This window comes from Caretta caretta, chromosome 5 (assembly GCF_965140235.1).
Source record: "Caretta caretta isolate rCarCar2 chromosome 5, rCarCar1.hap1, whole genome shotgun sequence".
Classification (NCBI taxonomy): domain Eukaryota; kingdom Metazoa; phylum Chordata; order Testudines; family Cheloniidae; genus Caretta; species Caretta caretta.
The window spans coordinates 97209946-97237148 of record NC_134210.1 but is presented as its reverse complement, the minus strand read 5'-3'; the positions used below and the strand labels follow the sequence as shown (position 1 = coordinate 97237148).

The 27203-nt window shown below is 40.7% G+C and overlaps 1 protein-coding gene across 3 annotated transcripts in view; it reads left to right on the top strand.

The window, feature by feature from the left end:
- Positions 1-27203, top strand: part of LOC125637150 (proprotein convertase subtilisin/kexin type 5) — a 305277-nt gene that overhangs the window by 96827 nt on the left and 181247 nt on the right. For all 3 annotated transcript variants that reach the window (XM_075128725.1, XM_075128726.1, XM_075128727.1), the window contains exons 4-5: positions 2417-2560; positions 4916-4992. In XM_075128725.1, coding sequence (XP_074984826.1) covers positions 2417-2560; positions 4916-4992 — 221 coding nt within the window. The remainder of the gene's footprint in view (positions 1-2416; positions 2561-4915; positions 4993-27203) is intronic.

Here is a 27203-nt window from a genome sequence, read left to right as displayed (position 1 = left end):
GAACCAAACACCCACACACTTGCCCGGGGCAAGTGGTGAGACTAGACTAGTGGTTCTAAACCTATTTACTATTGTGGGCCACATCCAATACTACCCGTATGGCCCTGAGGATGTCACATGGGTCACTGAGCTGTGCTGATTGGGCCACAAGTGGCCCATGGGCCACAGGTTGAGAACCACTGGACTAGACCAAGAAGCAGAGCAGCCAGAACTGCTAGTTCTTCCCCAGGGGGAAAGGGACAAGCCTAGGAACAGAACACCCCAAGGGCTGCTGCTCATTTTAAAGAAAGGGAGGAGAGGAGTAAAGATCTAGTGGTGGGTTGCATGTTGGTCATTGGGAGTCATTTTCCCCTTTCTTCATTCCCAGCAACCAGGAAGAAAGGAAGGGTGGAGTTTCTGTCTTTCGTCAGACTGAAGGGATTATGTGCCCCACCTCCGACCTGCTGGAGAATACTTTACTTTTAGTATTGGCTTCTGGCTAATAAGTCTACTCCTCTAGCTCACAGGTGTCTGGTAAATATGTAAGGCATGATCATCTCAGAGTGGTGAGTCAGCATAGTTCAGTAAATTGACCCTGAGGCAGGGAGACAGGAACTCCCATCCCACTTCCGCCTATGACTTGCTCTGTGACCTTGGGCAAATCACTTCACCCTTCATGTCTCCATTTTCCCAGTTGTAAAATGTCAGTAGTCATATTTATCTACCTCACAGCTGTTTGGTGAAGATTGATTGGTTTGAAGATTGTAGTGCACTTTGAAAAAAACAAGGGAACTCTATGTGCGAAGCACTGTTATATTCTTTAGCACTGCAATGGTAACCATCCTGGATGATGGCATTGAGAGAACCTACCCAGACTTGATGAAGCACTATGTGAGTCTTTGCAGTAGTTCAGGATGCTGTTTTATTATTGTTTGTATATCACAAAGAGTCTTGAGCAGCCACTGCACAAACTGTGCAAAAAAGGAAGTGTAGAGTGTTGCTAACCTTATAAAACAAGCTGTCTGCACATTTTTGAATGATATACATAACTCTACTTTCAATCCTTAGCTAGACATTCTTTGGAGTTGATCCCTAAAGTTGTACAAATGCCTTGTTTATACAATGCTTAATAGCAAACTTGCTTTAGTAACCTCTAATAAACATTGTGAAATCCACTGGTTTGTATATTGTATCAAGGTGCAGTGAATGGAAGGAGGCAGTGGTAAGAGCCGTCTCAGTAGTAATCTTACATTAATTTACACCACATTCTGTGCTAACAAATTGCCTTCAGTGGGGTTACCCCATTCCCTCCCCCTGTGTGTAAGTCAGGGCAGAATCTGTCCCTTTTTATTTAGTTGAACTGTTTACAGTTTCCAAAATGCTAAAACATTACATTGAGGTGCATGTGCAAGGAAATGGGGAGTGGGGAATGAACGCTGAGAGCTTTCATGTGGCTACTGTTGCTATGATACTAGGTTCAAGCATTTCTTTCTTTCTTTCCTTCTTCTTTTTTTCCCCTCCTTGCTCTCACTGAGTTGGAAAAAAGCAACACTGATGAGGGTCTGAATGGTTCGGGCTTCATAGGGAACCACTTTGTTTATGGATCAGAGAGTTGCTAGTGGGGGTATATGAATACCCAAGTGTCATTTCTCATTTCCATAGCAAGACAGATTTTTTCATATAAATGGCGGATGTACTCATGTCACAGGAGAGTCATTCAATTTTAAGGAACTCTAAGCTCTCTCCACACCCATTCGTCAGCAAGTTGTACCCCGACATGTTGACTTATACCCATCTACAATTCATCAGGCATCTTAAACTGCAAGTTTTTCAGAGGGTTGTTTTGGTTACAGGTTCTTAAGTGCTGCTCATCTCCTGCTGATATTGCACAAAACCTGCCAAAAGCCTTCTATTGTAGATAGAAACGAATCTGGATTAGTTTCCAGACATCCAGTAAAGAAATTATACAGCACAGAAACTCCAAAAAGCAAGTTTTGTTTCCAGGGCTGTTTGTCTACAGACTTATCTCTACAGATGTTTCTCTACAGACTTATCTGCATATGATTTGTTTTGCTGAAAAATTCAAATGCACATTTCCAGTGAGCACATCAAATGGTCAGAAAAAAAAATTGTTTCATTTTATGCAGGACTTCTAATTGGGCATCATAGCTAATAGCTGCCCTTTTCTACTGTTGGGTATTTAAAAAGAAATAAGCAGTTCTAGTGATTTCCATTTCATTTGGCGTTTCTTTTAAATTATCCTGGTATTTGATAATGAAGACACTGATCTTCCGTATTTGCAATTCAAATCACTACAGTCATCTGCTGATAATTTAATTGGTTATGATAATGAATAAGCTAATATCCCAACCCTCCCTCCCCCCACTGTTCAATTATCTCCAACATCCAATGCATTTATTTCCTCTTCTCTCTTTAGCACTGCAGTGATAACACTCATCACTGTCAGTCAGATATGAACATAGTAGGTGCTTGGAAGAGAGGCTACACCGGAAAGAATGTCGTGATCACCATCCTGGATGATGGCATTGAGAGAACCCACCCAGACTTGATGCAGAATTATGTGAGTCTTTGCAGTAGTTCAGAGTGCTGTTTTATTATTCAGAATTGAGATTGCTGCTTGTAGAAAGATGACTGTGTTGTTCTGGTTGATGGAGAAAAGAAAGAAAGAAAGAAAGAAAGAAAGAAAGAAAGAAAGAAAGAAAGAAAGAAAGAAAGAAAGAAAGAAAGAAAGAAAGAAAGGAAAGATTTTCTATAACAGCAACAATAAAAGGAAGGAAATTACAAAAAGTTATATTTTTTCATATGGAAATAATCTGTGGGATAATATGTTGTATAATATCAGTTTAATATCTGATTTGTCTTCCATAAGGAATCTATATCCTTATGGAATATAAGGAGGGGGTTGAATTCAATGATCTTGTAATTTTTCACCCTAAATGCTTTGACCTGTGGTCCTCACACCACCATCACTCTCAGAGCTTTTGAATATGCTACACATCTGCTAATTTCAAGAGTATATAGCTAAAGGGAGAGTATAAACCCTGGTGTAGAGCAAAAATATTTGTCTAGAGAGATAACAGCCCATTCCTGAAGGTCTTAACTTAATTATTTCCTCCTGAGTATTTATCTAAGTTCAAGCTATCCATCCTATGGCTAAAAAAATGTAGAGGAAAAAAGGGGTGTGACTTGCACTCATCTACAACACTTTGGGGTCTCGGCAGTATAGCTCTGTTGATTCCAATGATGTTATCCCCAATTCACACTACTGTAAATGAGAGGAGAACCATGCCCTTTGTTTATTGTAAGTTTTCTATGGCCTTACAGGTTTTCTGTCTGCTTGTGTTTTGTCACATTTAAACAGTTGGTTTAAAATAAATAGGAATATTTGCTTAATGTACGGAGAGGCTGCTCTCTTGGTAGGTAAACTTTTTGTCTTACCAAAGCTGACATTGTCCTTTCAAGCTATTTAGAATCTCAGGGTAGTGCATTGCTAGGGGTGATTATTCTAGGCCACAGATTAGTCATGATGCAGAAGTGCACGACCTTGGGTGTCTTAATTGTTTTTATGAAATGGACTGTGCATGCTGTACATGAATAGCAGTGAAGAAAACAGATGAGTGCATTTGGGATGAAATTCTCTTGTGCAGAGGGCCAGCACAAAGGGTGCTAGCTGTAGGGGTGAATTTCATCCTGACATAGCATTCAAGACGTAGGGACGACATCCAGTCCAAAATGTTAGAAATGGGTCCGCAGTTCTAAAGCCATTGATTTTGAATTAGCCGCACTTACGGCCATATCCTGCCATCCATCCTGTGTATAAACTCCCTTTTGAAATCAACAGGAAGTTCTGCCTAAAAATCAGTGACAAGATATAGCTTTATTTGTCAATTTTAAGATTTGTTCAATCTTCACACGCACTACATCTTTCATGTTAATTCCCATATCATAGGTTATTTAAACAAGCCAGGTACAACTTTCCTCCCTCATAGATCAGACAAGATTGTATCAGATGCCACTAACTTCATCCCAGTCCTATCCTTCCAGTGAATATAATGCAGCTATTTACTACCTTCCCCACCTTCTCCCCCTGCCAGCGAGGAATTTCCCCAGGGCAATTCACTGGTTTGATGACAAATGCCTTCTATGTGGCTACAAACAGGAAAATTTGAGGTGGATGTGGTAACTGGTTTTGAACAAAGAAGAGATTAAAAGGATCTGCTTGCCATGTCAACATACCACATGCTACCACATCAGTTAACAGAAGCCACAGAAACAAGCAACTGTTTGCACTATAAACTATTTTCAACAGGAAGAATCTTGGTAAATGCGGACAATATGACAAAAACACACATTTCACATACATTACAAACAGTTATGCTCTCTGAAAAGATAAGGAAGTTTAAAAAGGTATATTCTTTTCCAGAGTGTATAGTTTGTGTTATGTGTTTGAACGGTATGTGGGAATATAAAGGATCTCTGCTTCCTAAAGTTTCAGGAATTTTTCTTTTCTTAGACTATATCCTATTGTTATTGAACCTAGATAAATGTAATGCAAACCTCGTCTCTTTTTCAGGTGTTATATACAGAGGTGTCAGAGGAGGAATATAGAGTTTTATGTAATAAATTTACATATGTGACAAGCAGCTCTTCCTATTTCATAATGGTTGTTGGAAAAATACTTTTGTCTAATGTATTTGTTTTCCTCCACCCTTTCCAAAACAAAATTTTAAAAATGTAAATCCTGTAATTATTGAACATATAATCCTTTCCTAAAACATCACAAAACCTCAGGAATGTTAGTTAACCTAATTACTCTCTTGTAGAAACCTGCTGAAGAATGTATGTGGGCCCCATGAGTCAATGGCTAATTAATAAGAAACTGGTTCTCTCTCTCTCTTTTTTCTGTTGGTTACAGGATTCGAACGCCAGCTATGATGTCAATAGCAACGATATTGACCCCATGCCTCGGTATGATGCCAGCAACGAAAACAAGTAAGGCCTGTTCACTCTGGCATGTTTGACATTTTAAATGCAGTGCCTCAAGTAGAACATACCAAATCTGCCAATGTAGTAGGGATGCATCCGAATGTCTCCATAAAGCATTGAGATTTGCATTTATCTCTATGTTACGTATATATAATATAATGTGTCTCCTCACACGCTTTAGAGCACTCACTCTGTGAGTAGATGGGTGTACTTATCTGAGAATTTATAAGTAAGTCCATTAATTAGAGTTCTAAGCATTTAAAAATGAACCCATTTTGAATTTGTTTTTTGGCAAGTCTAACCTTTCTTTCAGATGCTGTTTCTAAGCAAATTATTGGAGTCTGGTACTGTGTTTTGTGTGGACTTTGCCTTAGCTTATGATTTCCTTGCACTTTTAATTTTTGTGGTGTTGTGAGGAAATACACTTCAGCAACTTCAATTCAAAATTAATGAAGTTTTGTGTGTGTGTGTGATTTTACTAGAGGCAATTTAAAACTAACTAACAAATGGTAATTAGTTCCGATTGTAATTGTATGTCCTTTGTTGCTGATGGTTAGATATTTCTGTTTGAAAGACAGCTTTCTCCTTTGGAGATCAGCTTCTTGTTTGATGTTATTCAGCAGTTATTTTTAGTGGTCCAAGAATCTCCCTGGGAGGCTCTTGGTACCATTCTTGGGGCACCTGAAAGAGCCCAGCACTATCACTGGGGCCCCGGCGGACAGTTATGTATCTGTTAAGCATGGTACTTTGCACAGGGAAGTATAATCCTTTTTATAGAATCATAGACATTAGAGGCAATTATCTAGACTCCCTGCCACTGCAAGATTATCCCTACATTATATATACATGGCAGGTACTGGAATGTTACTTTCCTGCAAGATAGATTTGCATTAGAGAAGCTATAAGGGAGGAAGCCTTTTCCTTCTCACCACTCCAGTGTTTTAGGCTATTTCTTCTCCCCCCTCAGCCCTACAGTGCTCATGTTACAGAAGCCATCCTTGATTAGTTTCTGTCTGAAACCCATCAATGCTGCAGCCATTATGGTCAGAGGGTTCTCTCCAAAAGGACACTGAGGATCCGATCTTGCTCCCATTAGAGTCAGTGGCGAAACATCCATTAACTTAAATGGACAAATCCTGCTCCTGCAGCAAAATGGTGGTGGGCTGTGCAGGGTTGGTGCATACCCTGTGCATCAGAGAGCTCTGCCTTCAGGGACTCCTTGTATAATGTGGCTGAGATACTGATGGCAAAGGAAGTGGTGCTGCTGGGCCACTTGGATTTTCTTAGCCTCGAGAGGGGAACGATACAAGGAGCTGCAGTGTCTCTTCCAGTCTTTGGGTTGCAATAACTTTCATGGCGGATTCTGCCAAGTGCCCAGTTTGGCTAATCAAGCTGAGTGTTGTGCTTGGGATTTGCCCACTTGTGTATTGTCTCCTCAATGCCCACAGCCGCTCTGGGTTTGGGAAGAAACGCTTCTTCAAACAAATATTTTGCAAAAATTTCAAGAAAATATATGAATAAACAATTGAAAATTGAAAATTGAAAATGAATGCATACAAGATCATCTGCTACAATAATATTTTCTCATAGCATAAATGTGCCGCTTAAAGCTTACTAGCTGTGTAATTTAAGACTTTATGTAATATCCATTATGTTTTTTTATAAAGATATTATAGTAAGATCTGGATGAGAATTAATCAGAGATTTGGCTATTAAAACAGTGATATAGGAGGTTGTAAATGACTGAAAAATTCATTTCACACAGAAATCTATTATACTGAAATTGATTAGAATAGCATATCTAATAAATTATTATTATTAACTATTTTATGTGGGGTTGTAATGTTAGCGTATGTTCTAATTCAGGTTCTCTCGTTTTCTGTTGTTTACATGCTTCAAGCATTATTTTCTAGACACAAGTAGATGCATGAACTATTTTCTTCTCTCTATACCATCCTATACCATTGGCACATTTCTTATCCTTTTTTCATACTGATGCTCACTTTACTGAATAATGTCTGTCTTTTCTTTACTAGAAAAATCTTCTAAAACAGTAGTGCAATTAGATAGTAACTGCCAATAAAACCATATTGCATTGAAATCTGTAAACATCCTGCAGATGTGGTTTACTGTAATGTTAAACAAAAAGGCTCATCTGGAACAAGCTATACAAAACTTGCTGCTGTGCTAACTTGGTGAAGCAAGCAGCAAACCCAAGATCACAGGCTACATGTCAACAAGAAAAATGCTAATGATCAAATTGAATCTGTTAGGAGATGCTTCTAGGACATCTGTTAAATAAAACCGAAAAAAAGAAGCAAAATAGACTGCAAAGAGTTTTGCTCTTGTGAAATGTACTGTAGCACTTTTCAGTTGAGATTCTTAAAGTGCTTTACACAGAGGCCTATTATCATTTTCATTTTAGTGATGAAAAATTCAGGTACAGAAAGGTCAAGGCCTTAATTGTCAGACGTGTCTGTAAAGTTTGGTTTCCCAAGATCAGGAATCTCTGGCTTGATTTTCAGAGGTGCTGAGTACCCTTAGTACTCAGAGTCAGATTTTTAAAGCTATTTAGGTGCCTAAAAATGTAGATAAGCACCTAGTGAGATTTTCAAAAGTGTGTTGGTGCCCAGTTCCCAGTGGGTGTTAGGCACCTATGCATCTTTGAAAATCCCGCTAGGTGCCTATCTTTAGGTGCCTAACTACCTTTAAAAACCTGACCCCACTGACTTTCAACTGGGATTCTGGTTGCTCAATACACCTGATAATCAGGTGCCAGGTGTCTCAAATTGGTCCCACAAAAATGGAGGCACCCAAAAGAAGTGGTCACTTTTGAAAATGTAGGTCTTAGCAACTTGCCCACGATCATAAATAGGAGTAGATAAAGAACTCAAATCTCCTGACTCTCAGTTCCTGCTCTAACACTGCTCCAACACTCAACAGTGCATTATAATGTTCCAATTAAAAAAGGATAGTGGGACATAGAAGTACACATCAGCAGGCTCAGCAAATTTATTTTATAAAGCAATATAATTATGGGGGTGGAGTGATAAGAAGGAATAAAAAGAAATGCTGCAAAACTAAGCAGCTGTCTTCGTTGAGCTTTGCTAGGACACAGCTGGGAAACTTCAGGGTACTGGTACTGTTTGCTAACTTTTCTCTTTTAATCAGTAATGAGGCTTATTAGGAATATAAAATTATGAGCAAGCAAAAATTGGGATTTGTGAAAAGGCAGTAGATAAACTTGAATGATGTATTTTGAAATGATATTTAAAAATAAAGTTCTCAAGTGTAGAGAATGGGGGGGGGGGAGAGGAAAAAACCTTAAATCAATCTCTTGAGGCTTTTAGTCAAAACTAGAGTAGGACGATAGTGTCTTTAACTACTGTGGTATGTAGGAGTCCTGCCAGAAGTTTACTTTGGTTTCTACAACTTGGCAGAGAATTGTGAAGCTTGTAAATGGTATGGGCCTATACTAGAACTTCTCTTTTGCACAGCTAAAGACACCAGTCAGCTGTGTATGAAGTCATTCTTGCTATGCAAGTCATCTTGTTTTGATTTAGTGCTGAGTGCTGCTGCTTAATTCTATGTCTTTTATTTAGCTGTCACCTGTAAACATCATTTTAAAACAACTGTGTCACTTAGCCATCAGAACTCACTGGATAGAATGCAAACAGACTTACTGGGTTTCAGCCCCACACCATTGGGTAAACTTAGAAATTGAAGAAACGAAAACAAACGTTAGCAACATTAAAACAAGTTTTCATTTTGGACCACACACAAAAAAAGGCATTTCTCTGTTTCAGGCTGAGATTTTCCTTTGATATTTCAGAGCTTAGTAACCTATCTCTTTAAAATGAAGGACTTCTGATTTGCTCCATATGAGAAAGAAGAAAATCAGGCCTATAATTTCTGATTAGGAGACATATAGTTGCTCTGTTGGAATTCAGTTCCAAATTTTGCGGCTTTATATTTAATTAAATTAACACATTTTATTTTAATAACCCTATATATATACTTTTTTAAATTAATGAATTTGTATTTTGTACAAGAATGTGTTTGCATATAGACTGTAAGAATCATGATACAAAAATGCTTGAAGTCGGGAATCTTTGTTGGCCTAAATCATAAAAGGTAAAAAATATTTCTTTGGGTTTCTAATATCTACAGCTCATAGTATCTACACCGTTTTATATGCAGTTGCAAAGGTGGGGAGAGAGTTAATAAGTCACAGTGAGTTCTTTTGCTTTTACTTGGTCCAAAATAATGAGAATGTTTTTTCCAGCAGAAGACCAATATACCCATTCCAAATCATTGCCATTTTTCTTCCTTTGTCAAATTAACACATTTTCCCAATAAAATGCCAAAAGGCAATTCGTTTTCTGCCAGTTTATGGATGCTGTTTTGTAGTGGACAACAGAATCTATGTTTTAAGTCATTTAATCAGAATGGATATTAGATTTCTGACAGGCAGAACAAATTCTAATGCATCCTGAATGGACAGTAAAGTGATTTCAGTGGAATAAAAGAGTCTATTGACTTTATCATGTCATTATTCAAATATGGAACACTGAAGAACCTAATGCAATCTAACACAGAGAGTTTGAATTTTTTTGATTGCTCGCTCCAAAAATCAGTCCTAAGAAAATGCCCTTCTCAGTGCAAGACAAAATGGGGCTTAGGTAACACCAAACATGTCCCCTTTAGGAGAACAAAACAATTTAGAAAGGAAAACTAATTGACGGTATGTGTACTAGTAGACACATGGAGACCAAACCTACAGTGGGGCAGAGTTTCATCAGTTCTGCTGAAGTCAATGTGAGTTTAGGTACTCAGAATCTCATGCAGTTTCTCTGCAAGTTTAGTTGATGGCTGTGAGGTACTATTAGGAAACTGCAGATTTTGTTGTTGTTGTCCTGTAAATTTATGTCTGGATTTCTTGTTTATGAAAGTGATTACCAAAAAATATTGGCAAACCTGTTAACAGGCAGGTAAGTGCTATGAAAGCTTTTCCACTGCAGCCCAATCCTGATTTGCAACATGCTACTATCTAGTCTTGGGCCTCTCTTATGTGTACCAGGCCTATAGCTGGTATACTCATTTTGTGCTGTGATTTTTAGCAGATGTTCATAACTAAGCAGTTTCAGGCAATATATGGGTAGCTCTCCATAGAACATGTATATTTTACAAGGAGCAGTATTGGTGATTTAGCAGCTAGCCTCAGAGTTAATACTGATCTAGTTCCCCATCAGAGTGGTAAGAGACACCATGACTCTGGAGATCATGTCATCTTTCGGATGAGATATTAAATCAATGATCTGACCGTTTGTTATAATTAAAGATCCATTGTACTGTTTGCAAGAGTAAAGGAGCTAAACTTTGTCTGAAGTCCAGCTTGGATAATCACGTTATGTTTAACTAGTTTCCCCTTGCAATTTCATTTCAAAAGTATTCTTCCTCACTGCCTGTCCTAAACAATTATGTGGAGTTGCTGTGCACCATTACCCAGCTGTTGTGTCTATTCATTAGATGGCTGCATTTCAGTGGTAATCCTTACATAATCTTTGTCTGCCTTACAGGAGGGTTGAGGGGCTTAATTAATGTTTGTAGAATGTTTTGAGATCCTTTGAAGGAACATCCCGTAGAAACACAAAGCATGACTATTAATCATCACATCAGACTGTGTGGTGGATTTGCTAATATATGGTCAATAGAGAAATTTGACTTCTGTTCTAAAACAGGGTTTGAACCTATGTCTAAAGGGTCTGTTTGCTACACTACATAATCTCTCCAAAATTCAGAGTTGGCTTGAATGGTTATGTTTCTAAAATCAAAAGGAATACATTGGTTTGAAAAGTCACTGAGGTTAACAGATTTCCAGAGGAGGAAAAATAAAAGAGAGAGAAAAGAAAACAAAGTTCCATTTGTTTGCGGGGGGGGGGGGGGGTCCTTTCAATGCCTTGGTTTTGGTTACTGAGCAGTATAACTCACTTGAATAATAGATGTGCGAGGAGCAGCAGCCTTTCCTTTCAGACTGTGTTAAAACATATTCTCATGATTCACTTTTCCTGTATTTACCCGAGAAAGTATAATAAAAGCTGTCTCCGTAGTTCTAATTATTTAAGCTACCCAAAAAGTGGACTCACAGATACAATACTATTGTGAAGTTCTATGCCATTACTTCTCTTTCTTATATATGAATTATTGATGATGATAAGTCAGATCATCCCTTCACATTCTAAGTCCCAGCTGGTCCATGGTGCAACAATATATTAGAGGGAAGATGAACCCGTGTATTGACCTGGGTTTGTGGGGGTCTTATTTAAGGAAGAGGGATTTTGTTTTCTGGAAAGAATGGGTTTTCCATCCCAAAACTTAACTATAGTTTACAGTTATTCATTTAAGTTGGGGCAGACCATATCTGCAATAAGACTATGTTTGTTTTATGTAGCAGTGTGATAGTCCTGGTTTAACAGGACAGCTGGGTAGGAACTTAAGTAAGAAAATGCATTTCTTTGGGATTTCTCCCTATAGCAGACCTTAGCTTAGAGGACGCTAAAGAGAGTGATTATGATTCTTCATTCTATTGCACCTGTTTTGTGCCTGTGTAATTCCATTGACTTGAGTTTAGGTGTACCGGTCTAATAGAGTGGAAAATCTGGCCCACTGAATCTTCTATTTGTGTTGTGCAGCTAAAGCACACATATTTGGATATACTATTGATTTCCTCTTAATATACCATTAAAACAACCTTTAATTACAAGTTGGATAGAACACCCACACAGTAACAGTCCAAAGCTGAAACTTGCAGGTAAACTATAAGCTGTTAACCAAAAGTGGAGCTGCATAACTCTAAACTAATGACAAAGAGTTTCATTAGCTATGAAATGTTTTTGTAAGATACATTAAGGGCAGTTCTTTAGGGGATCCCTTTCTCTCCCCAGTGATAAAATGTGGATGAACAAACTTAAACTGAAATACAAACTAAGAGTTATGTACTTGCCCAACTCTTGGGAATTGTGGCAGGCTGGGAAAGTTGCTAGCAGCAGGTTTGATATTAGAAAGCACAGGACAGGTTGTCAAGGGAAACAAATGGTTTTGTTTGAGGGATACACCTCATTGCTTCTTTAACCTAAGTTTACTACCCCACTTACCATGTACTGCACATAACAGCATAAGCATAGGGTGCCTGGCCATGTACAATCCAGCACACTGTGCCTCATTCAGACCATGTGGGCTACCCAGTTTAGAGAGCTTTTTAGTTATGCTGCCATACTAGTTCAGTTTGGGGAAGATGTTCCCCAACCCCCTTTTTCTAGCAGAGACTTAATCCAGCACCCTCTGAAGTCCATGTTAAAACTCCCTTAGAAAATGTAGTTGTGCAGGATTGATGCCTTATTGCATCAATAAGGGTAGGGTTTGGCTCTGTTTTGACAGGGATTCACCTAACCTGAAATGCAACCAGCTCTAGAGAGAAAACTGTCTGTTTAATAGTGCACAGCAGCATCACATCGAATTTAGGACAGAACACAATACCATAGCCAGTTGAAATTGCAGTGGGAATTAGAGTAGGCAGAATGTAATTGCCTAAGCTGGAATTTGGCCAGGACACCACCGTTTTAAAATACCCTATTCCTTTCTTAACTGTTGTTCTGGGATTGAAATAATCACCACATATCCAAATGAGCTCTGCAACATGGATAAAATACCAGGCTGTTAGCCACGTGACCCGCCAACACATCACTATGCTATTCCTCTGCTTTGCCTCACCTCTCCATGCTTCCTCAGAGCAGTGTTCTTGTATATTTCAGTCATTTGCCCCACAGAAGAACATAGAGAAAAGAGGGAGGAGGTGCCCCTTTAAAGGCAAGAACTTTCCAAAAGCTTTTTCCTAACCTTTTCTCTAGCAACGAATGGGTGTCCTTTGCTGCCTGAGGATGATTGGGAATGAGAATTCCGGCTTGCCTTCCTGTAATTTTTAGGAGCTTTTTCTGTCATGCTTGATTTTATATTTTTGTCTTAGTGTTTTTAGTACAACCAGCTCTACCCATTTGATGAGTTATTTTTATGTGTTTTGTTTTTTTCCCTGCTATACAGAAATGATAAGGCTCTAGTGTGGAGGTTTTGGAAGAAGGGGAATTGCTTGCTCTGGCACTTGAGATGTCATTGGCTGCATAATGACAGGAGTACTTGTGGCACCTCAGAGACTAACAAATTTATTAGAGCATAAGCTTTTGTGGGCTACAGCCCACTTCATTGGATGCATAGAATGGAACATATAGTAAGAAGATATATATATATATATATATACACCACATATCCAAATGATATATATATATATATACACACAGAGAACATGAAAAGGTGGAAGAGGGGCGATCAACAGGTTATCTCAAGTGCTTATATACAAATGCACAAAGCCTTGGAAACAAGCAGGGGGAACTGGAGGTCCTGGTGATGTCAAGGAACTATGACGAGATCGGAATAACAGAGACTTGGTGGGATAACTCACATGACTGGAGTACTGTCATGAATGGTTATAAACTGTTCAGGAAGGACAGGCAGGGCAGAAAAGGTGGGGGAGTAGCACTGTATGTAAGGGAGCAGTATGACTGCTCAGAGCTCCGGTACGAAACTGCAGAAAAACCTGAGTGTCTCTGGATTAAGTTTAGAAGTGTGTGCAACAAGAGTGATGTAGTGGTGGGAGTCTGCTATAGACCACCGGACCAGGGGGATGAGGTAGATGAGGCTTTCTTCCGGCAGCTCACGGAAGCTACTAGATCGCATGCCCTGATTCTCATGGGTGACTTTAATTTTCCTGATATCTGCTGGGAGAGCAATACAGCGGTGCATAGACAATCCAGGAAGTTTTTGAAAAGCGTAGGGGACAATTTCCTGGTGCAAGTGCTAGAGGAGCCAACTAGGGGGGGCGCTTTTCTTGACCTGCTGCTCACAAACCGGGTAGAATTAGTGGGGGAAGCAAAAGTGGATGGGAATCTGGGAGGCAGTGACCATGAGTTGGTTGAGTTCAGGATCCTGACGCAGGGAAGAAAGGTAAGCAGCAGGATACGAACCCTGGACTTCAGGAAAGCAGACTTCGACTCCCTCAGGGAATGGATGACCAGGATCCCCTGGGGGACTAACTTGAAGGGGAAAGGAGTCCAGGAGAGCTGGCTGTATTTCAAGGAATCCCTGTTGAGGTTACAGGGACAAACCATCCCGATGAGTCGAAAGAATAGTAAATATGGCAGGCGACCAGCTTGGCTTAATGGTGAAATCCTAGCGGATCTTAAACATAAAAAAGAGGCTTACAAGAAGTGGAAGGTTGGACATATGACCAGGGAAGAGTATAAAAATATTGCTCGGGCATGTAGGAATGATATCAGGAGGGCCAAATCGCACCTAGAGCTGCAGCTAGCCAGAGATGTCAAGAGTAACAAGAAGGGTTTCTTCAGGTATGTTGGCAACAAGAAGAAAGCCAAGGAAAGTGTGGGCCCCTTACTGAATGAGGGAGGCAACCTAGTGACAGAGGATGTGGAAAAAGCTAATGTACTCAATGCTTTTTTTGCCTCTGTTTTCACTAACAAGGTCAGCTCCCAGACTGCTGCGCTGGGCATCACAAAATGGGGAAGAGATGGCCAGCCCTCTGTGGAGATAGAGGTGGTTAGGGACTATTTAGAAAAGCTGGACGTGCACAAGTCCATGGGGCCGGACGAGTTGCATCCGAGAGTGCTGAAGGAATTGGCGGCTGTGATTGCAGAGCCATTGGCCATTATCTTTGAAAACTCGTGGCGAACGGGGGAAGTCCCGGATGACTGGAAAAAGGCTAATGTAGTGCCAATCTTTAAAAAAGGGAAGAAGGAGGATCCTGGGAACTACAGGCCAGTCAGCCTCACCTCAGTCCCTGGAAAAATCATGGAGCAGGTCCTCAAAGAATCAATCCTGAAGCACTTGCATGAGAGGAAAGTGATCAGGAACAGCCAGCATGGATTCACCAAGGGAAGGTCATGCCTGACTAATCTAATCACCTTTTATGATGAGATTACTGGTTCTGTGGATGAAGGGAAAGCAGTGGATGTATTGTTTCTTGACTTTAGCAAAGCTTTTGACACGGTCTCCCACAGTATTCTTGTCAGCAAGTTAAGGAAGTATGGGCTGGAAGAATGCACTATAAGGTGGGTAGAAAGCTGGCTAGATTGTCGGGCTCAACGGGTAGTTATCAATGGCTCCATGTCTAGTTGGCAGCCGGTATCAAGTGGAGTGCCCCAAGGGTCGGTCCTGGGGCCGGTTTTGTTCAATATCTTCATAAATGATCTGGAGGATGGTGTGGATTGCACTCTCAGCAAATTTGCACTCTCAGCAAATTTGCGGATGATACTAAACTGGGAGGAGTGGTAGATACGCTGGAGGGGAGGGATAGGATACAGAAGGACCTAGACAAATTGGAGGATTGGGCCAAAAGAAATCTGATGAGGTTCAATAAGGATAAGTGCAGGGTCCTGCACTTAGGACGGAAGAACCCAATGCACAGCTACAGACTAGGGACCGAATGGCTAGGCAGCAGTTCTGCGGAAAAGGACCTAGGGGTGACAGTGGACGAGAAGCTGGATATGAGTCAGCAGTGTGCCCTTGTTGCCAAGAAGGCCAATGGCATTTTGGGATGTATAAGTAGGGGCATAGCGAGCAGATCGAGGGACGTGATCGTTCCCCTCTATTCGACATTGGTGAGGCCTCATCTGGAGTACTGTGTCCAGTTTTGGGCCCCACACTTCAAGAAGGATGTGGATAAATTGGAGAGAGTCCAGCGAAGGGCAACAAAAATGATTAGGGGTCTGGAACACATGAGTTATGAGGAGAGGCTGAGGGAGCTGGGATTGTTTAGCCTGCAGAAGAGAAGAATGAGGGGGGATTTGATAGCTGCTTTCAACTACCTGAAAGGGGGTTCCAAAGAGGATGGCTCTAGACTGTTCTCAATGGTAGCAGATGACAGAACGAGGAGTAATGGTCTCAAGCTGCAGTGGGGGAGGTTTAGATTGGATATTAGGAAAAACTTTTTCACTAAGAGGGTGGTGAAACACTGGAATGCGTTACCTAGGGAGGTGGTAGAATCTCCTTCCTTAGAGGTTTTTAAGGTCAGGCTTGACAAAGCCCTGGCTGGGATGATTTAACTGGGAATTGGTCCTGCTTCGAGCAGGGGGTTGGACTAGATGACCTTCTGGGGTCCCTTCCAACCCTTATATTCTATGATTCTATGATTCTAAGTAGCCATACCAACTGTAAACAGCTAATTAATTAAGATGAGCTATTATCAGCAGGAGAAAAAAAAATTTTGGAGTGATAATCAAAAGATGGCCCATTTAGACAGTTGACAAGAAGGTGTGAGGATACTTAACATGGGGAAATAGATTCAATATGTGGAATGACCCAGCCACTCCCAGTCTCTATTTAAACCCAAGTTAATGGTATCTAGTTTGCATATTAATTCAAGCTCAGCAGTTTCTCGTTGGAGTCTGTTTTTGAAGCTTTTCTGTTGCAAAATTGCCACCTTTAAGTCTGTTCCTGAGTGACCAGAGAGGTTGAAGTGTTCTCCTACCGGTTTTTGAATGTTATGATTCCTGATGTCAGATTTGTGTCCATTTATTCTTTTGCGTAGAGACTGTCCAGTTTGGCCAATGTACATGGCAGAGGGGCATTGCTGGCACATGATGGCATATATCACATTGGTAGATGTGCAGGTGAACGAGCCCCTGATGGCGTGGCTTATGTGATTAGGTCCTATGATGGTGTCACTTGAATAAATATGTGGACAGAGTTGGCATTGGGCTTTGTTGCAAGGATAGGTTCCTGGGTTAGTGTTTTTGTTGTGTGGTGTGTGGTTGCTGGAGAATATTTGCTTCAGGTTGCGGGCGTGGTCTGTCTCCCAAGATGAAGTGGGCTGTAGCCCACGAAAGCTTATGCTCAGATAAATTTGTTAGTCTCTAAGGTGCCACAAGTACTCCTGTTCTATTGGCTGCATAGTTTCTCTGTCAGTCTGGATGAGAAGTCTGAATCACAATCAATAGCGATTGATGATATATTGTAATGCACTAGAGGGGGAAGTGGGACAAGAGGAGAGGAAGTTAGAATGTCAATGGAAATTTATTTACAATGGGGAGGAGCCAGCACCATAAAATTAAGATGACATGGGACTATAAAATTCGCAGTGGGGCTTGGGGATCACAGAAAGTATTACACAGCAAGATTTGGGCTGTCTCTGGAGCATGGGAATCCCATCATGGCTCTTTCTGCACACTCAGATTATAGTCTCTTTTCCTCCCACATTCATTTCTTTTATTAAAGAGACACTGTGAACTTTTTAGTAAGTAAGTAACTAATCTTAAAAAGTCTAGTGTCTGAGATAGATCATCTTTCAATAGTATGTCCTTGTTTGTTTAATTCCTTTAATATAACTTTAGGAAAAGGAGAAATGGACTATAGCCATGATCATGTAAACACTTACTGACACATGTGAGCAGTCCTATTGACTTCACTTTGATACTTTATGTGCATAGATGTGTGAAGGACTGGGGCCTTAGAGCTTGCCTTTATGGGGAAATTAACCAGAATAGCTATTGTGGAATAAACTATTCTGCAATAGTTATTCCTCCCCATGTGGACACTATTCCAGAATAGAGAGTCCACTGGGGAGCTATTCTGGAATAGCTATTCTGATCAATTTCCCTTGCAGACAAGTCCTGATGGAAGGAAGAGTGAAACTCTCTAGACAGAGTGCAGTCAAATGCATGAAGGAAACAAACTGGAAAAAAAACCCAGAAATTTTCTTTATTTGCTAACTTCTTAAAACCATCACAATCTTAGGGGTTAAATGTAACAACTGTAGATACACAAGCTTCAGAGAAATGTGTTATTTTTGAAGATAGAGTACTTATCACCATGGCAGCTCGGTGACCTCCAGAAACATCACTATTCATGCTGCTAGCTATAAAGATAAACATGACAAAAAGAAAGACATCCATCATATGGAACTGTATTGGCTCCATTATGGGTCATCAGCAAGCTTGGAATGCAGGGCCTTTACATCCACAGCACCGACCTCTTCACGCCCCTTTACTCGAAGTAAAGGAGTAACTGATAGCAGTAGCTGTTCTCAGCTATGTGGGCCGGCCACTAGAGGGGGACACAACACATACTCTGTCATTGGCTTACATGCTACTTTCTAGGCTTCAGAGGAATGTTGGGAAGTGGAAATCAGCAGTTCTATTCCTGGCTCTGGAGAGGAAAGTGGTCTAGTGTTTATAGGCAGCAGAGACAAGCACATAAAATTGACACATTATTTCTGAATGTCAGTGTTGCTAACTAGATGAGCCTTTGGTTGTCATCTTGGAGAAATGAGTTTTATTCTCAACTTTGCTAGAAGTAACTTGTGCAAGCTCTCAGTTACCCCATGTGTAAAATGGGAGGAATTATACTTTTCTACCTGTTACCCTAATGAAATAAATGTTAAGTAATAAGGGCTGTGAAATGAATAGAATTATTAACAAGTCAGTGGAAAAGCAGACTCCTGGCTCTTAACCAAACACTCCTTTTCCTAGGCTAGCAGGGCAGCTGCTGATGCTACTGCTGCCATGTCCCCTCTATCCAAAGTTGTAGCCAGTGCCTATTCTGTAGGTGGGTCAGCATAGTTGACATCTAATGAGCTCAGGTGGGCTGGAGCATGTTCGTTACAGATAGAAGGTTTGGAAATTTCAGTAACAGTTCTCTAAGAAGTTCTACAGGGCATGTGCAAATTACACTTTTCAGAGACATAAAATTTAGCCAAATCTGGGCAGATTTTCATGATGACAGCAAAAGGCACCTCCTGGCCCAAGGACTTTTACCCTGCCAAATTTCCAATTTCCTGCTCTGAAGCATTGAAGCACAGAAGTTTGTCAGAAAATGATTGGAAAAATTATTTTGTATTGGAAAAACTACCATTTCCCCCTAATCTTGTTCTAAGAAACACTGAACTATTTTTGTGCTGAAACTTTAAAAATAAAATTCTGCCTGAGGCAGAGAACAAATATGGACATTTCAGTGAGAGCGGTTAAAGTTTGGCAAAGTTAAAAGCAACTGAAAACAGGAACTTACAATAGAAAGTATCAGGAAACCTTAACTTTAGGTATTGGTATAAGTTCTGCCAAAATCTACAGCATTTTGTAATTTCCTGTGTTTCTTGGTCATCCATAGCATTACATTCTCCTTTCACAATGGTGCAACACCATTGTTTAAATGTAATGGTCTTAATTCTCCAATGTATTGCATTGTATGTAAGCAGCTACATCTGTATATAGTGTAAAGTTTCCGTAAAACATACTTTAATAGTTAATTGTGGCCACTTGTGTAAAGCAGTTGCAGTGACAGTGACTTCTTTTGCGAACTGAAGGTCTAAAATAGGTACCAAGCTAAGCTCAGTTGTAATCTCCAGAAGAGTTAGCAAAAATCTACACTGTGCTTATTCCCCAGGTGGGTATCTGGGTAGAGTTGGTGTAAGGGCTTGTCTATACACAATAGTTGCTTTGTTTACCAAAGGGTGTGATGGTCAACCTTTTTAATTAATCCAGTGCAACTTTGTGTGTGAAAAGAAAAAGAGTACTTGTGGCACCTTAGAGACTAACAAATTTATTTGAGCATAAGCTTTCGTGAGCTACAGCTCACTTCATCGGATGCATCAGATGCATTTATGTGTGGACACACTTAAATCATTTTTTAAAAGGTTATACAGTACTGGTAAATTTACAAGGGCAAACTAAACTGGTACAAGCTTTGTTTAAAATATATGCATGTCCACACACAAAGTTGTGCTGGTTAAACTAATACATAGGTTTAACTTCACACCATTAGTTAATTTAAACCAGTGGAATGTTGTGAGTAGACCAGGCTTAAGAGGCTGATATCAATTAGGTAGCACATTTAAAAACACATCAAAACACCATGCTCCATGTCTATCCCTCTGCTGATGTTTCCTGTTGAGATAGAGGTGTACCTTTCCATCTCCCCTTCCCAGGGTATAACGCCTTTTCTTTTTTTTAATGGAATGCTGTCTGGCACATTGACGATGGAAATGACAATCTGATAGCCTCTGTGTAATATGGAACATGTTTGCATGGACACCGAGTGTGAAAGGCACTTAGGGGTAGACAGGAAATGTGGAAAAGAGAAGAAGAATTGGGAAAGCTGCTGAGAAGATTATCATTTGGTAAATTGTGGCCTGTCAACAACCAGCTAGCATTTCTCAGGAGCAAGGAAGGGTCATTTCACACGTTAATGCTTGAGTACTGCATTAATGCAGACTTTGAGGAACAGGACAGTGGCTGCTGAAGGGGAGTGAGAACTTTTTCAGAACCTGTTTTCCTCTGCAGATGTATTCAGCATTTGTCTTGTGCGCATTTGCTCTTTCAGACAACTGAGATCCTTTCAAATTTCCCTGGTAGCAGTAGAAGGACTAGCAGCTCAGATGTTACAGGATTCTTGTGAAGTGCTGCTGTACAGACAAAGGAATGAATAGCAGGGGCTGTGGACACCAAATCCATTAACCAAAGTTGCTCCAAAAGTTGATCACTTTACATGTGTAGCCCAGAGTCAAATGCAGCTGACTTCAATAGACTGAGTTGCACTGGTGTGAAAGTGTAACTTTTCCTTTAGTGCATCATGTCAAACCTGTTTTATTAATTCCCAAAGGGCATGTATCCTGTTTAAAACTATAAGTAGCTGCAATTGAAACAGGAGGGAAGCAACCAACCCTGACTTCCCACAAGCAATGCTACTGTAAAGTGATGCTGCTATAGAATGGTCCGAGAGATAACCTTGAGTTCTGAGAACTTATATCCAAATAGGCATTATTTGGTGGCAGATTAATTAATTTTTAATGTGCTGTGATCAGTCTCTAAATGGCTGATCCTGAAACATGACTCTGAAGATTCTCACCAACATCTAGATTTGCTCCTGGAAGTGGCCTGTTACACTCCAAAAAGCTCCCTTCTTCTCTTTCCTTGGAGGCATGAACTTGGGTTAATACGCTTGTCATAGTTTTGCATTGATACTGAATTATATATTGAAATGCAGGTGGGATGAATTTTACTGTGGTGCAGAGCATCATGTAAAAAGTGCACCAGCTTTCCATAGCCCAACACAGAATGCCACAGTGGGGGCTAAGCCTGGGACAGGACCACAGATCTATGTTTATGTGGACACATTGGCCCCAGCACCCAATATAATTGTGCAGAGAGGCCGTGGGTATTATTGTTAAATAGCAGCAACGATGCATCTTGCCCCTAGTTTGGGGGTGGATTTTACCTCCCCTACTGTTCCACCCTCACAGAGCTTGATTACTTGGGATTTATGTATGCAGAGTGGATTTCAACCAGAGATATCTGAGGTAATAAATGAATAAATATATATATTACTCCAGAAGTTCTTGTTCCTCCTGTATTTTTCCCTTATAAGAAAACATGGGAAAACATTTACATTTGTATTTATTGTAAATATTTATACATTGATGATTGCTTCTGTCTGTTGCTCACAGCATCTATATGTTTGTGTCAAACAAAATGGTGCTGCTGTGAATCAAACCTAGACTACATTGAGCTTATTCATGATTGGTTCAGGTGGAACTTGTAGCTTTCTTTATCTACCCAGGAGTTTGAGCATCAGTAGAGGTGTTACTTCATAACCATTAAATGCCAGGACATCAAAATGTAGTCGGAACTAATTTCAAGGGTTATATTAATGATCTGTGCTTTTTATTGCAAACTGGAGACAACTAATTCCATTCTTGTCTTGAGCTATAAAGATTCAAGAATGAGCAATTACTTAGATTGGCTGCTTTTACACAATCATCACAATGATCTTTGTTGTGTAAATTTTGCACTAATCTTGTTCTGTCTCCTTCCCTCATTAAGTTGTTAAACAGAGTAGCTAATGTCAGCATTTTCCAGTTTAAACCCCATTCATAGGGTTAGAATTTGGGCCTCTGCTGTGTGTCATGGAATGCAGCAAAACTCCCTTGTTCCTGTAGATTTAAATGGGAGAAGGTAGAAATGTAGCAACACAAGGATTTCCCTTCCACTATTCACTCTCCTGCTGGTGCTTTTGTGTGGGGGGGTGGAGGGTGAGAAAACCTGGATTTGTGCTGGAAATGGCCCACCTGATGATCACTTTAGATAAGCTATTACCAGCAGGACAGTGGAGTGGGAGGAGGTATTGTTTCATATTCTCTGTGTATATATAAAGTCTGCTACAGTTTCCACGGTATGCATCTGATGAAGTGAGCTGTAGCTCACGAAAGCTCATGCTCAAATAAATTGGTTAGTCTCTAAGGTGCCACAAGTACTCATTTTCTTTTTGCGAATACAGACTAACACGGCTGTTACTCTGAAACCTGTCATTCTATCCAGAGTCTCTCTGACTGGTTGGGGATAGCCTCCTCTTGTATGGCTGGGGAGCCAAGAAGTTGAGACCACAGATTCTCATGGAGTCCCAGCCTCCAGTTGTTCAAGGCCACACTCCCTGCTTCTACTATTTCTCTGGAACAGGTGGATGTTAGGGAAGAATTACTATTATCAAATATTTGTGTGTATCATTTGTGATACAGCATGGCCAGAGGGCAGCAGGAGAGTGTTAGAAGGGAAACTTACTCCCTGTAGAGGGAAGAAAATTTGCTATAAATTAATTAAAGCACCTGAAGCCAGTCACATGATAAAAAAATCCTGCTTCAATCAGACAAGTGGAGGAGTTGAGGCAGAGTGGATTGGTGTTGGAGCAGAGAGCAGTTTGGAGGGAAGCAGAGGAGAGTTTGGAGAAGTGCTGCGGTGGGCTAAGAAGACCAAGACCCTAGGTAAAGGGACACCTAGTTTGTGCAGAGGGAGGGCAGGAAGCCCCACAAGCTGAAGGGCAGGAGAGGGAAGTAGCCCAGGGGAGGGAACCACTAGTTCTAGTAGTTTACTGCTATCCCTAGGGCCCCTGGGCTGGGACCCAGAGTTGAGGGCGGGCCTGGGTCCCTCCCTCTCCACTCCCCTCCTCTAGGACACTAGTGGGGCAGTTAATATCCCAGTTCAGGGACAAGAAACAGTGCCCTGAACCCCCACCCAAGAAGAGAAAGCGCGAGACCCATCATAGTCATGCCAGCAATTTGCCACACATTATAGATGTGCCTGGCATTGTGAATTGGGTTTGAGTCTGATCTTACTGGGACACCAGTTTATCTCCATTGAGTTTGTTGTAGTTACTCCTGTTTTGCACGAGTGTAAGTGAGCTAAGAATCAATAATACATTTCCTGCCATAATCAGGAGCTTACAATCTAATTCATATAAAAAGTAATAATAACAAAAGAGAGGTCATCTGTCAGACTTCACAACTTTTTTTATTAATTTGTTCCCTTTCTTCTACCATTGTTGTTTTTTTTTTTTTTTTTTTTCAGAAAAGGCAAGGACATACAGCCTTTGATTTAAAAACTCACATTGGGCTAAAATGTGGTGTACTAGGTGTCAGTTGGCAAGAATTTTAAATATATACACATCAGGCCAGATGGCTACAAGATAGTGGTCGTAGGTAGATACATTAGTTCCAGGTTAAGCAGGTCCCTTTTCCCTGGGTAAGATAACAGGGACTATTCCATAACACTCAGGAACTTTCTAGAACTAATTAAGGCAGGCAGGCTAATTAGGACACCTGCAGCCAATTGGGAAGCTGCTAGAATTAATTAAGGCTAATCAGGACACCTGGTTTAAAAAGACTGTCACTCCAGTTAGTGAGGTGCACGTAAGGAGCTGGGAGTGAGAGGATTTGTAGCTGGAGGACTGAGGAGTACAAGTGTTAACAGACATCAGGAGGAAGGTCCTGTGGTGAGGATAAAGAAGGTGTTGGGAGGAGGCCATGGGGAAGTAGCCCAGGGAGTTGTAGCTGTTGCGCAGCTGTTCCAGAAGGCACTCTAGACAGCTGCAGTCAACAGGGTCCTGGGCTGGAACCCAGGGTAGAGTGTGGGCCTGGTTTCCCACCCAAACCTCCCAACTCCTGACCCAACACAGGAGGTTCCACCAGAGGGGAAGGTCTCTGAGCTGTTCCCCGACCTACATGGTGGATCAGCAGAAACTGCGGGGATTGTTCTTACTCTTTTTTTCCCATGCTGGCCAGTGATGAGGTTATCTGAGTGAACAGCAGATCTGAGCTATGAAAGTGGTCAACTGAGAGCTACTGTGAATCTCTGATACGAGCAAAATCTGCCAATAAGTGCAGGACCCACCAAGGTAGAGGAAGAACTTTATCACAATACATATAATTGGGACTAAAGTTTTAGTTAACTTATGGCATATTCTTGGTAGTGTGTGTGTATATATATATATATATATATATATATATATATATTACTCCAGAAGTACTTGTTCCTCTTATATTTTTCCCTTAGAATAAAACATGAGAAAACACTTACATATATATATATATATGTTTAGCATTAACCGTGTTTTTAAATTATAACTGCTCAGTTAATTGCACTGAAGAAGAGACAAGAAGGGTAAGATTTTTAAATGCATTCAGTCATCTAAAAATGCAGATGGGCATTGCAGATAGTGGGATTTCCAAAAGCAAACATCCAACTTTGACAAAATTCCCAATGACATAAATTGGAGCAGGATTGGCCCCTACTAAGAAAAAATTGTTTAACTATAATTTGCCGTAAACAGAAATAATCAGGCTTCTCCTTTGCAAACCCATTGTTGTAAACCAGTGGTTCCCAAACTTGTTCCACCGCTTGTGCAGGGAAAGCTGCTGGCGGGCCGGGCCGGTTTGTTTACCTGCTGCGTCTGCAGGTTCGGCCGATCGCGGCTCCCAGTGCCTGCAGTTCACTGCTCGAGGCCAGTGGGGGCTGCTGGAAGTGGCAGCCAGTATGTCCCCCAGCCCGCGCTGCTTCCAGCAGCTCCCATTGGCCCAGAACAGTGAACCGTGGCCACTGGGAGCTGCGATTGGCTGAATCTGCGGACACGGCAGGTAAACAAACCGGCGCGGCCCGCCAGGGACTTTCCCTGCACAAGCGGCGGAAAAAGTTTGGGAACCACTCTTGTAAACAATAGACAAAAAGTATGAACACTACTAAATACACAGGATGGTTTTGCAGTTTCCTTGGAAGCATGAATTCTCTTTTTGGACTCACATAATGGATACTATTCAGTGGAAAGCTGATGGATGTGGACTTCATTACTATGGTGCTATGTTGTCTTATGTTGCCTTATTCAGCCAGACTGCTTGGGAAATCAGGGCCAGATTCTCCACTGCCTTTCTTCTTGCATTGTCATCTATGCTTGGGAAAAGTGAGTGCAAAACCCTCTACCATTCTGATTTGGGAGACTGACCTTTAGGTGAATTACTTGGAAGAAAAGCATATATTGTCTCTCCCACTCAGAGAGTGTCATGGCCTTATCGTTACACATTGTCATGTGCCATTACACATACTGAATCTATTTCCCCATGTTAAGTATCCTCACACCTTCTTGTCAACTGTCTAAATGGGCCATCTTGATTATCACTACAAAAGTTGTTTTCTCTTGCTGATAATAGCTCATCTTAATTAATTAGCTTTTTACAGTTTGTATGGCAACTTCCACTTCTCTGTGTGTGTACATATATACATCTTCTTACTATATGTTCCATTCTGTGCATCCGATGAAGTGAGCTGTAGCTCACGAAAGCTTATGCTCTAATAAATTTGTTAGTTTCTAAGGTGCCATAAGCACTCCTGTTCTTTTTGTGGATACAGACTAACACGGCTGCTACTCTGAAACCTGCCGTGGCCTCTAGTCACAAAGTGATGCTTCTTCTTTCCCCTTTGTCTATAGGACACTATTATGGCACTGCCCTATATTATCAAAACGTGTTGGTCCCCTGAGTGCTGATAGAGTACTAACAGCGGTCAAGTGCTTGGCTCCAGAAAATGGATGCCCATCAATTTTTGGCTCTTGACCATTTCCCTGAAATGCATCCTCTCTATCTTTGGAGTCTTGCATGTATATAACAATAGCTCTTGGTGGGCCATACAGCAAGGATCCTTGCACTGTGTTGCTGGTTCCTACTGAACATGGTAGTGACTGTAACTTGTTTCTTTCTGTTTGTTTTCCTCTGCTGATTTGCACTTTGTCAATAAAAGTTGACTCACACACAGTATTATTCATAATATAACTAATACGTGAAGCCGTTAATTCCAGCAGTCTGCGAAGCTGGGTATACTTCTCCTTCTCTGATCCCCTGGATTGTTGTTATCTGGCGGGTGGGGGGAATCTCTTCAAGATGCTTAGTAATATTCCTTGATATCTCATACTCTTCGCAGATACAGGCTGCTCTTTCCCCACTATATCACAATATTTAGCAATTTATATGTGGGCTGACTTGTCCTTCTGATATTTGTAAAATGTAATGTATTGTCTATTAACTCCCTTTGCTGTTTCCTGCAATTTCAAATCCCGTACAGCATGTCCAATCACATACTGTATCATCGGATATGTAACACTGCATGGAAGTGGTTAAGCTGCTACATTTACTCCCGTTACACTTTCATGGCAACTCCCAGGACTGGAATGTTTGGAATACCTATTTATTTTGTTTTACATAACTGGAAATATTTACCAGATAAGCGTCTAACCTCCTCTTGCTCTGTTTTTCTGAATTCAGAAAGTCGTCTTTACTTTTTTATTCTCATTATCTGGAAATAATCAAGGGGAAACAGTGTGTCCTGAATCAAGCGCCAATGTCTGAATCCAGCAGCTCATCTTCCTAAATGAACAAGGAGTCAGAAAAGGAATAAAATGAAATAACATTTTCTGGATTTTTGTTTTTTACTTTGGGGTTTTTTCCCCTTGTATATTTGAAAGCATTCTCTGCCACCTTTTTTCTTTTCCTCTTTTATTGAAATCCGAAGAATAAGTCGATCCGATGCAGTTTTTCCTGTATCCTCATTTATTTATTTGACATGGAGCTAACCTTATGGAACAACAGACAAGAAGATGTTTTCTTTATCTGAGGAAGTAGATTCCTGCAGGTACAAATCCATCCCAGACACCACTTGGGCAGAGTGAGTAGCAAGACTTGCCCTTTTTTCCTTTTCAAGTACTTTACAAGTTATCCAACATATAACTTTAGGTGCCAGATTGCTGATGCTTTCATTAGAAACCAAAAATCTTGAAATGTTGGATGT